Source organism: Corvus cornix, chromosome 18 (genome assembly GCF_000738735.6).
Source record: "Corvus cornix cornix isolate S_Up_H32 chromosome 18, ASM73873v5, whole genome shotgun sequence".
Taxonomy (NCBI): domain Eukaryota; kingdom Metazoa; phylum Chordata; class Aves; order Passeriformes; family Corvidae; genus Corvus; species Corvus cornix.
This window is the reverse complement of record NC_046347.1, coordinates 8,493,418-8,505,152: the sequence shown is the minus strand read 5'-3', so window position 1 is coordinate 8,505,152 and position 11,735 is coordinate 8,493,418. Positions and strand designations below refer to the sequence as shown.

Sequence of the window (11,735 nt, the reverse complement as noted above, 5' to 3'; positions counted from 1 at the left end):
GGTTTGGCAGGGTAACCCGAAGGCATTTCTGTATGAAAGGAGTGCTAAAACCTTTATTAAAAATAAGATTTAGAAGTGAGGCTTACTGTATTAGCTGCTAGCACAGTTTTTTGGAGAGGTTGGATGGTGAAAGTCTATTATCTTCCCTTCTAAGCAACAATATTCCATGCTCCTCAGGAATTCTGGGTTTTCTATGTTGCAAGAAAAAATGGTGCCCTTTATCGTTAAACTCTTCGAGCACGACGAAAGCAACTGAGGTCCCAATTTTGACCGTAAGAACAATGACTGTCAGTAATAACCTCAGTGGTGTGAGCTCCAACAGCCCACCGGTGTCATTCGTAGATCTAAGTCCAAGTGCACACACCACCTGAAGAACACAAAAGAGCTTTTGTTGTGTATACGCAAACATAGATCAGTGCTATCAAAACTAAGCTAAATACGGATTTCAGTTTGCTACATACACAGCTCTGCAAAGCTGTGTTGATTTGTTTCCATGTATTGGCTCAGATTAAGAGAACATGAGAAAATCAAATCAAATCATGCTTAACTTAGGAGGGTGGAACAGAAAGATGAAGTTTTTTTACAAAGGAAATTGAAAGAGGAGTTCCTTGCAGACTTAACTGCGTGTAGACAAGGCAGGGACTGAGTTTTTGTTCAGTCTTTTCAATTCTTTAAAACGTTGGAAAGATTAAACAGCACAGTAACAGGAGCCACTAAGTTATACACGAACAAAATCAAATTAAGATGTGTTCAGATAAATGCAACAGAACAAGAAGATATCAGATAATTTGTTATTTTTACAGCCTTTGCAAAAATCTTTTACAGATTCATCAGGAACAGGAAGCCTGTAGGGTCAGAATGTGGAGAGTGTTAATAGGAGTGTTTGGGAACAAAAAAATCTTTCACAGGCCATATTGAGTAAGTATATCTATACTGAAAAAAAAAAAGGGAGGTCCCTCTATTACACATTTGCAGGGATAGTATTAACAAAACCAGTCAAGTTGGAGTGCTACTGAAAGAAAAAATTAATTATAACAAAAAATGGTTGAGCAAGGTGGAATTCCAAATTGCTGAGGGTCAAACAGCTGTGGCTATTCATAAACAAAATAAGCCTGACTTAGGTGTTACTTGTGAGGACGATGTCATGTAGACCTCTAGTCTTTGCAAACCTTGCTCTAGTCTTAGCAAGAATTTTTAAAAATTGCTAGAAAATAATGCACAACAGATCAAAAACATCTTTATACTTCCATTATGTAGATCTGTATGAGGTCCAGATTTTAATTGTTGTGAATTTCTTGTCAATAAAGAAAAAAATAGCAAAGGATAATTAGACCTGTGGAATTGCTTTAAAAGGAGGAAAAATTACACTGCAGCTTTGGTTTATAAAGGAGGTGACTTAGAAGATATTAATGTCCACAAACAATATAAATATAAAGTTATTACTCACCATTTCTACTAATTCATATTGTTTTGTTCCTCTTGTTCTTATGTGGCAATATGTTGAAAATGAAAGTAAATGTTTTTCAGGTTGCATACAGTGAAACTGTAAAAAACATTGTCATGGTATCTAACAAGCTAAGGGCATAAATAGAACCAAAATGGGAAGAAATGGCTATCAAATACAGTTATTTTTGTCCCAGAAAAGCCTTAAAGCACAGATTACTAGAAGGTGGGAGGATGTAAGTGAGGAGTGTTATCGCACTTCTCCTTCCTTATGTTGTTTTCATTTGCTTCCCTCTCTGCCTGGAGCAGGTGGCTTGCGGGTGTTTGTGCTTCAAACTTCAACTCACATGTGTGTAAAGCCTCAGGACATTTGCGTTGTTCCTCCCCTGGCAAAGCCGGGCAGGTGAACAGCAGTGTCCACTTGGGGTACTGAATGTTTTTATCCAGTGCTTTCTGAGCAGCTTTTCAGTGACGCTGCACCTCAGGTGACCTTTGACTCAGGTTACTGGCCCTGGTGTGGAATTCAGAAAGATAACACTGGTAACTGTTTACAGACATGTGCTTATAAATATTTGTTTACATAAATGTTCCTAAACATTTATAAAAGGCAGTGGGTAATAGTATAAAAGAACTGGCCTGAGGAGGTTTGATGTTATTTTGCGTCCAGCTTTTCAGGATCTGCACATTGGCTTCTTCCGAGAGCGAAAATCACAAGTGGGCATGGGGTCAATCTACCGTGAAGTATCAGTTATTAGTTAAAATGTTTATTAGTTAAAAGCCCAGGCTCCTCTTGAGCTCTTTCAGGAGGATTTTCATAAACAGATCTGTGAGAAGTGGGGGGCTGCACTGCGGACATTAGGGTCCGGCTCTGCCCTGCCAAAACCTATGAGGAGCTGAGCTGCATTCTGAACGTGCCGAGCGGCCGAAAGCCCGCACTTATGGAGGGTGGGAGGGAGAATTCCCCATCTCCATTTCTCCCTCAGGCCGGGAAGACCTCAGCGGGAACGAGGCTCCCGCCCACAGCAGCCCCGCGCAGGCGCGGGGGAACGCTCCCCGCGGGAGAGGAGGCACTTCCGGCCGCGAGCTCAAAGCCGGTCAGCCGGGCGAGCCGCAGCCGCACCCACGCGGAAGGGGGCAGGGCCTCGGGCTGGCTCGGGCCGCTTACATAACGGCGGGGGTGGGGCCTGCGCGTGCGTCACGCGTCGGCTCCCGGCAGCCCCCGCTGCCCCCCCTTATATAACCGGCGTCCGCGCGGCCGACCGCCCACAGTGAGCGGCCCCCGTCAGCGGCGCCGGATCTTGCGTAGCTCTTCGCCACTCGCTTTAAGTGACCGGAATCGCCTCGCCCACTGCCATCATCGCCATGCCCGGGTATTCCAGCGACAGGGATAGAGGGTGAGTCCGGGGGCACGGCCGGCGCCAGCCGCCGCCAGCGTCCGGACTCTGAGTCTGCCCGTGGGGCTCTCGGGGTTATTTTTCGGGTGGTTAAGATGGCGGCGGGGTGGGGGTTGGGCCCTGAGCCCTTCCCTCAGCGCTCCCGCCGCGGGGGGTGGCCGGGGGAGGGCATCTGGCTTTTTTAAGCCACCGATTGTGGGCGACTGTATCGGTTCCTCCGCCCCAGAGCACCCCCCACGGGTGAGAGTGGCGCGGGGGGATATTTTTTTTTTTCCTGTGGGGAGAAAAGATTAGCCCCCACCCGCCTAGGGACGATCTCCTAGCAAGGACGGTCCCCGTAGAGACTGATTCCCTCCCGCTGGGAGCGGTGGGTGGGCTGGAGGTTTGTGGGTCAGTGGGTTGGTGGTGCCGAAGCCTTGGGGAACTCTTGGCAGGGCGGTTCCCCTCCCTCCCTTCCCCCTCCCAAGGCTCGGGCTGTGACCGGTAGGAGCTGGCCGGCTCCGCTTTGTGTTGTGTAAGCGGATGTTAATGGCCGGCCCCGCCATGCGGTGGCTGAGGGGAATCAAAATGCCGGCTGTGCTGCCGCTGCCTTTGTTCCTCCTCCTCCCCCCGCCCAGCCCCGGCTCTAAAATGGCAGCGGCTAGAAAATGTGGCGTAGACAGAAATGAGAGACAAAGGAAACAGCGCTGGCAGGAAGCAGCGGCCACTCGGGGAGCGCTGTGTTGTGCTGGGAAGGATCGTTCCCAGCGCCCGCCCGGCCAAAACCGGGAAGCGATCGGGGCGGGGGAGGGGGCCCCGTACTCAGATCCAGCGCATGGCTTAGCGCGGCTCTAAGCTGCGCTTCGGGGCTTTCGAGATCCGCCTTATCGGAACAGAGGGACCGAACCTAAAATGCTAATAAAGCGCATGGCCTCATAAAATATCTTTGTAAAAAGAAGTTTGTTTCCTGGGACATAAAAGAAACGGTTTACGGGAAAGTTATACGGAAGGTTTTGTAACTGCCCCTGCCTGCTTTCAACAATAGGAGTGTCGCTGGGGTGGGAAACCATTTTGATTACGGGGTAGTGCCAAGGTTTTAATGCCTTACTTTGCTTGTTGTAACTTGCTGTTCGATTGCATTGTATGGAAGTGGGAAAGACATATTGCCTTAGCTTTTGAGTAAGAATTGTGGCAAGGCAGATTATGGCGTCTACAGCCTAAAGTATGGTTTTCAAAGTTCTAGTGTCCTGAAAATTAAGTAGGTAGAGTTTATACATCTGAATTGTGGAGTTAACGGGTGGACTGCAAAGATGGTGGTTAAACTGTTCAGGAAGAGGACCAAAATGTTTCTCTTGCATTCTATGTTATGTTCTTTCTCCCTAGGTTTGGAGCCCCTCGTTTTGGAGGAAGTAGAGGTGGACCTCTCTCTGGGAAGAAATTTGGAAACCCTGGGGAGAAACTTACAAAAAAAAAATGGAACTTAGATGAGCTGCCCAAATTTGAGAAGAACTTCTACCAAGAACATCCGGATGTAGTTAGACGTACTGCGGTACGTACCTGATATGGCTTGAGCAAAAGTAAACAGAAAGTGCAAACACATTGAGGGTCATGGGGCCCAGCAGGCACAGTTGGGGTCATTTAAAATACAACTTTTGTATCAAAGTATATTTCCAATAATGGGTGTTTTGTTTTGCAGCAAGAAGTTGAACAGTACAGAGCAAGCAAAGAGGTCACAGTTAGGGGCCATAACTGTCCAAAACCAATTATCAACTTTTATGAAGCAAACTTCCCTGGTAAGTGAAGACCAGCTTATTGGTTGTTCTTCAGGCTGGATTAGGGCAGCATCTGAATTCATGCGTTTAAATTTTCTCTTCAAGCAAATGTTATGGAAGTAATTCAGAGGCAGAACTTCACTGAACCAACTGCTATTCAAGCACAAGGTTGGCCTGTTGCATTGAGTGGATTGGATATGGTCGGAGTGGCACAGACTGGATCAGGGAAAACACTCTCTGTAAGTTTTGATTATAGCCTGGAATACTGCTGGATTTACAGCAGTGACAGTGTGGCCTGGCTTAGTGCAGGGGGAGCACTACTGGGAAGAGAGTATAATGAGATTTTTCTTTTTTCCAAACAGTACTTACTGCCTGCCATTGTGCATATAAATCATCAGCCATTCCTGGAGCGAGGAGATGGACCTATTGTGAGTATTCCTAAGTGAAAGGGGATTTTAATTTCTAGAGAATGTTGATTGTGTATTACAAGTACCAGTTGTCCATGCTCATTAGAGTGCATAGCTGCATTCTGTTTTTCTGTATGAATAAAGTGATTCCCTGTTGGGGTACTCTCCCAACCAGATTCTATAAGCTCTGATTGGATTGTCCTTAAAATAGTACAGAACAGGGAGAGATGTTTGATTTTTGGGTTACATTTTGGAAATTGCTATTCCGTGGAAGCTAGTGACTTCCAGGTATCTTTCACATGTTAGGTCAGTGGTGGCCGTTGAGATGCCAGGTAACTTGGTTTGCTGGTTTGGCTACTTAAATCTACTTCAGTCAATCTGGCACTGAACTTTCCACTCAAAATTATTGTCAGACTAGGACTTTCCAAAGGATATTGAGCTTAAAGCTGGGCATCCTATTTCTAGTGTCTTGTGCTGGCACCAACCCGTGAACTGGCCCAACAAGTGCAGCAGGTGGCCGCTGAATACAGCAGAGCGTGTCGTTTGAAGTCCACATGTATTTATGGAGGTGCTCCAAAGGGACCACAAATCCGTGACCTGGAAAGAGGTATGGATCAGCCTTGGTGCATCCCTGTCTGAGGCAATGTGGAAACTGCTTCAGCTGACAGGACTGCTTGGTTTTAGGTGTGGAAATCTGCATTGCAACACCTGGAAGACTTATAGACTTCTTAGAAGCTGGAAAGACCAATCTCAGGAGGTGTACTTACCTTGTCCTTGATGAAGCTGACAGGATGCTTGACATGGGATTTGAACCTCAGATCAGAAAAATTGTGGATCAGATAAGAGTGAGTATAAATAGTTCATGCATTTATCACTATAGCAAGTACAAACTATTGCTACTACCCTTATTAAAGCAAGGGCAGTGCAAGCCTGGGTAGTTTTGGTTGGGCATTTAACTTCACCCTATACTGATCTTCTATTGACCTGATCTTCTTCTCCAGCCTGACAGGCAGACTCTGATGTGGAGTGCCACATGGCCTAAGGAAGTGAGGCAGCTGGCCGAAGATTTCTTGAAAGAATATGTGCACATCAACATCGGTGCACTGGAACTGAGTGCAAACCACAACATTCTTCAGATTGTGGATGTGTGTCATGATGTCGAGAAAGATGACAAGTAAGTAGTCCTTGGGGTAAAGCATTCTGTGTTTTCTGTCAGTTTTGCTTTATGAACTGTGAAATGAATGTCTTGTCTTGATGGATTTTTTTGACATCAGTCTGAAGACAAAGGCAAGAAATTAGTTTAAACTTGTACAGTACAAATCGGTCTAAGCTCTAAGCAAAATATCTTCATTAATAGGCTTATTCGTTTGATGGAAGAAATCATGAGTGAGAAGGAAAACAAAACAATTGTTTTTGTGGAAACCAAAAGGCGTTGTGATGATCTTACCAGAAAAATGAGGAGAGATGGGTGAGTAATAGCTGAGATTTCACTAAGCAACCCTAGTAGTCTTGGGTGTGTTCTTGACACAACAGTTAAGAATCAAAACTGTCACAGAGTGACACCAGCTGTCAGTTGCAATGCTGAGACTGGAATTTGCCAGTAGGCCTATCTTTGGCTAATGAAGCCACTGATGGAGTGTTCCTGGGTCAATGAAGTTCTGTGTTTTCAGGTGGCCAGCGATGGGTATTCATGGTGATAAAAGTCAGCAGGAGCGGGACTGGGTTCTAAATGGTGAGTTTCAGCAATTTCTGCAAGCATCTGATGTGTGCTATTTAAGGAAAAAACTGATTCACTTCTTGTGTTACAGAATTCAAACATGGAAAAGCACCAATCCTGATTGCTACAGATGTTGCATCCAGAGGTCTAGGTTAGTAAAACTCAGTAATGCCAGTTGCCCAAAGCTTTTAAAGAAAGTCTATTGCTTTCTTTAACCTCTGCATTTTTCTAAGTTTTCTTCACATAAAGGTGCAGTCTTTGTGGCAAGGCCTAGGCATGACAATCGGAGGACTCGAGGGGGATGGAGGACTAGTGGAAATGATCGGCTGGCTGCTTCCAGTCAAATAGAGAGGTGAAAGCTGAGAGCATTGTGTGCCAGTAATCTTCAAAAGGCAAAGATCATCCTTTAAACTACTACCCCATAAACTGTTCTCTCATGAAATAAGCAGTTTCATTCACAGTTCACTTTGCCCTGGTATTTCTCTTCTCTCCATGCTTTGCATGATTTGCCATGGTGCAGTACTGTTAGTTTTGTGCATACTGTCTGCTGTGATCTGTGGGTCTTTGAATTTCAGTGAGTTTTTTGAAATGTTGAAGAACGTAATTTTAAACTTCAATGTTCAATGAAATTTTTTTCAACCATGAAATGGAGAGAGCAGCTTTAAAATGTACTAAGCCTTGTACAAATTGGTGAGTACTGGCACATGAAATCTGAGAAAAAAAGTCCACCTCTCACTTTAACAAGTGGGGCAGGAAAGCAATGGCTTTTCAATGCCTTTGAAAGTCGAAGTTCCTCCACCTATACGTAGTCGTCATGTCGAGACCTGCCAGAGAGAGACACATTCTCAAGTGAACCCTGGCTTCTTGGAAGCGCTTGCCTAGACGAGACACAGTGCATAAAAACAACTTGGTGACTTTGGGGGGACAGGTATGTTTTTCTTGCAGCTGCGGTTCAAAGGTCTTGGCAAGACGAGCAGTGTGGCCCCTTTTTTTTGAGCTTCTAATGAGTGTGTATGTGAAGGACCTTGTATGTTTTTACTCTAAGGTCCTCAAATGAGCACATGAAGAGGCTGCTGTGAGCTTTAGTGGCCCTACTGCAAGAAGCTTTCAGATGTCACTTGATGATTTGTAAAGGGGACTCTTGAGTTGGGAATGACAAGCAAATGCACACTCCTTATGGTAAGGTTTTGGATCACAGGGTGGGTGATGAGAACGGGATCAAGATGGAGTGTGCGTAACTTTTCCACAATACTCTTGCAGAAATGGATGATTCTAACACTGTTCTTTGCAGCCATTATTCCTTTTAAAATACTCTTATCTAATGTTTATCTTCGATTTGGCTGTTGTGGTGTGCAAAACTTTGTACCTCGCTTTTTGCCACACTGCAACACTTTACAGATGTGGAAGATGTGAAATTTGTCATCAATTATGACTACCCTAACTCCTCAGAGGACTATATCCACCGAATTGGACGAACTGCCCGCAGTACCAAAACAGGCACAGCATACACATTCTTTACTCCTAACAATATTAAGCAAGTAAATGACCTCATCTCTGTGCTTCGGGAGGCTAATCAAGCCATCAACCCCAAATTGCTTCAGCTGATTGAAGACAGAGGTTCAGGTACGTGCCCTTACTGATCTCTGTGCATAGCTTTCCTCTCAGAACAAAATGGAAACTCTGAATTCCACCTTCAGCCTCTCTCCAAAATGAATGTGGAAGGTGGTTTAGCTACCAGTTACGGTGACCTCAGAAGGTATTTATTAACACAAAAGCCAAAAAACAGCACCCAAATGCTCCCAGCCTATGCTTGTGGTGCACCAATGGCTAGGGCAGGCCAAAGAGGCACATCTTATTTGCCCTGAAATAAAACACTCATGGACTTAGTTTTGTGGCTTTGTCTCCTATGGCCTGGAAAGAGAGATGGACCCAAGTGTCCTGCTGGCAGGGTAGAAGTCACTTTTTGCCTTGATGCTTCTACTTGTGTTACTGGGGAGAGTGTGTGGCTCCTGAAAGGTTAGACAGCTTTATCTAACTGGAGTCCAGTGAGCACCTGGGAAGCTTTTATAGTAGGTTTGAATTGCTGGGACAGAAAATAAATTGTGCTTAACTGAACTTAAGAGCCTTTATAATGCACATAACTGTCTTGTCTCTTTCACTAGGTCGTTCCCGAGGTGACCGACGTGACAGATACTCTGCGGGCAAAAGGGGTGGATTTAGTAGTTTTAGAGAGAGGGAGAACTTTGAGAGAACCTATGGTGCGCTAGGCAAGAGAGACTTTGGAGCAAAAACCCAAAATGGGGCTTACAGCGCCCAGAGTTTCAGCAATGGAACTCCCTTTGGGAATGGCTTTGCAGCTGCAGGCATGCAGGCTGGCTTCAGGGCCGGTGGTAACCCCGCAGGAGCGTACCAGAACGGCTATGAGCAGCAGTATGGCAGTAACATTGCCAACATGCACAATGGCATGAACCAGCAGCAGTATGCCTATCCTGCCACTGGTGCTGCTCCTATGATAGGTTACCCCATGCCCACAAGTTATTCTCAATAACTTAGTGTATTTAAATGTCTCAGTTTTTCATAATTGCTCTTTATATTGTGTGTTATCAAAACAGGATAGTTATTTAAGAAATGGGAAATGCAGAAATGACTGCAGTGCAGCAGTAATTATGGTGCACTTTTTCGCTATTTAAGTTGAATATTTCTCTACATTCCTGAAACAATTTTTAGTTTTTTGTACTAGAAAATGCAGACAGTGTTTTCAAAGTAAATGTACAGTGATTTGAAATACAGTAACAGAAGGCAGTGCATGGCCTTCCAATAAAGGTATTTGAAGACCGATTTTTCTTTCAGATGACGATTTTCTCAACATGTGCACAACTTTACATTAACAAAATGTCAAAATGTTTTTATATTAAATTCTAGAAAGGTTTCTCAACTGTGTCTGATTAAACATTTAAGCTTATACAAATACCGGCCTTGCCTTGATGGGGCTAGATTGCTTAGCATGGCAGGCTCCGCTTCGATGGGGAAGAAAATTAAAGCTGGCTTCCAAGAAAGTATTGAAAACAGTGTTCTTCCTTGTCTCACTAGTGTAGGGCCAGTTCTTGGAAAAGATCAAAACTCTGTAGTGGTGTTGCTAATGAGCTGCTACAAGCGTAGGAAGCTTCTGCAGCACCGTAACTGTCGCCTTCACATGAGCATATGTGCAGACCAGGCTTGAGTGTTGTGTACCCACAGCTGCCAGGCGTTGTGAGTTAGCATGCAGGCTTCTGAGCTTCAGAGAAACGGGAAGATCTTAGTATTAAAACTTCAAATTATACTTAAAACTGGTATTGAGCAGTGATTTCTTTACGGAGGTGGTGGGAGGGAAGTGGGCTGTTGATGTATGATGATGCCTCATGTATTTTTTTTTTTTTTAAAGACTTCTAGTATGTGTAAATGGCTCTCAAATTTCAAAGTACTGCCCATGCTGAGTGAAGCAACAGCAGTTCCTTGATAAGCAAAACTGGAATAATAGTTTATCCTGGGGTTTAAAGTGCTTAATGCTTTCAAGCAGAGTGTATTAAAATTCCTGTTAATACTAACTTTCAGTTCCTCCCTCTTGTTTATCAGTAACAGTGATGAGTTTTAAGTTCACCACTTCATGTGTTCAAAGTTGGATCTTGAAATCTACAAGGTTCATTTTAGGTTATTTTGAACCTGAGTAAGACTTTAGAGATGTCTTAACTTTATGCACTTAACTTCTTGCTTACTCCGTGCTCAGCCCTTGATTACTGTTTCCCTCCAAGGCTGAGCTTGTGATGTTCTGTAATGCCGTCTAATCTGCTTCTTAATTATTTCCTCCTTTGTGATATTCTATCACTTTGACAGTATTTTGTGGTCATTCACTGCTGCTATGAGAACTTCAGCTGGAGCCTTTAAGTTACCCCACTGCAGTCTAAAACTGCAGGTGGCAATGTTATTTTGGTTTGGGTTTTTTTGTTGGTTTTTTTTTTTTGTTTGTTTGTTTTTGTTTGGTTTTTTGTCGGTTTGGGGTTTTTTTGGGAGGGGGGTTTAGGGTGGTTTTTTTTTTTTCTCATATGCTTTGAAACATTGCTCAGTGTCACCAGGAGTGAAAAGGAAGCAGATTAGTAGATTACTTACCACTGAAGTATGACTTAATTCCTAAATTTCCAGGTCAGTTGCATGAAGCAAAAGGCATTAAAAAGCTTATTTTTGTTTTAAAAACTTCAATGTAAACGAGTTCTTCTAGTATTAAAAGTACATGTAGATCTTGTGAATTAAAATTGAGAGATGAGAGGCTTTTAACAGTGATGCAAAACCTAAATGGGCAGGTGCCTTCCTCCTTGTGTTTTGTACTCTTTCCAAATGACCCTGTGCCTTGGGCAGTGTTTCCAGAGGGGGGAAATGTACCGTTTGCACATAAAATGATAAAAAGACGACCTCTACTAAGCAGCTTTGATATCACTGCCGCTGCTATTCCGGCAGAATTGAGCTCATGGCAAATCTGCCTTCGATCTGTAATTCCCTCCAATCCTTGTGCAGGCAGGAGTAGCAACTCCTGCAGCTGACCCAGTGCCCTAATAACGCGTCTCGTTGTTCCCGGGCCCGGGGGAGAGGGCCGTACCGCCCGAACCGGCGCGGGGATTATTCCAGCCCGAGCTTGTCATGACTGCGGCTCGCGGAATGGTTCCTGCCTCACGCCCCGCCTCCTGGCGCCGCTACAAACTCGTGATGCAGCGGGTATGGAAATTTCCACTGCGCTGTGTGCGCTCTGCCAGCGCGAACACCGAGCAGCCGAGGGCCCTCGCCCGCGCTCTTGGCAGCCTTGGCTTGAGCTTTGCCTTCTGCCTTTATGTGCCTCGGACTTGCCGCTGCCTTTATGGGCTCCGGAGGGGCTTTTCCCCAGGAATGTTCCCGCGACAGTGAGGGCAGGGTCTGTCCTCTTGCCCCCCTCCCAGTTCCCCAGTGCCGGGGAGTTCTGGACGTCCCCCTCCGACAGGGGCAGGCCAGATGTGACCCC

General features: G+C 45.0%; 1 protein-coding gene across 2 annotated transcripts; it reads left to right on the top strand.

Annotated features, from left to right (window-relative positions):
- Window positions 1–2,690: 2,690 nt before the first annotated feature.
- Window positions 2,691–10,296, top strand: DDX5 (DEAD-box helicase 5). 2 transcript variants are annotated; one of them, XM_039562146.1, is made up of 13 exons: window positions 2,691–2,837; window positions 4,200–4,365; window positions 4,513–4,609; window positions 4,694–4,827; window positions 4,951–5,016; window positions 5,461–5,602; window positions 5,680–5,840; window positions 5,997–6,169; window positions 6,353–6,463; window positions 6,666–6,727; window positions 6,804–6,863; window positions 8,111–8,335; window positions 8,875–10,296. In XM_039562146.1, the coding sequence occupies exons 1-13, from the start codon at window positions 2,806–2,808 to the stop codon at window positions 9,258–9,260; spliced, it is 1,815 nt and encodes a 604-aa protein (XP_039418080.1). In that variant the 5' UTR covers window positions 2,691–2,805; the 3' UTR covers window positions 9,261–10,296. The 2 variants fall into 2 exon arrangements, with proteins under 2 accessions (XP_039418080.1, XP_039418081.1); XM_039562147.1 differs by having other exon boundaries at window positions 2,709–2,813.
- The last annotated feature ends 1,439 nt before the right edge of the window (window positions 10,297–11,735 follow it).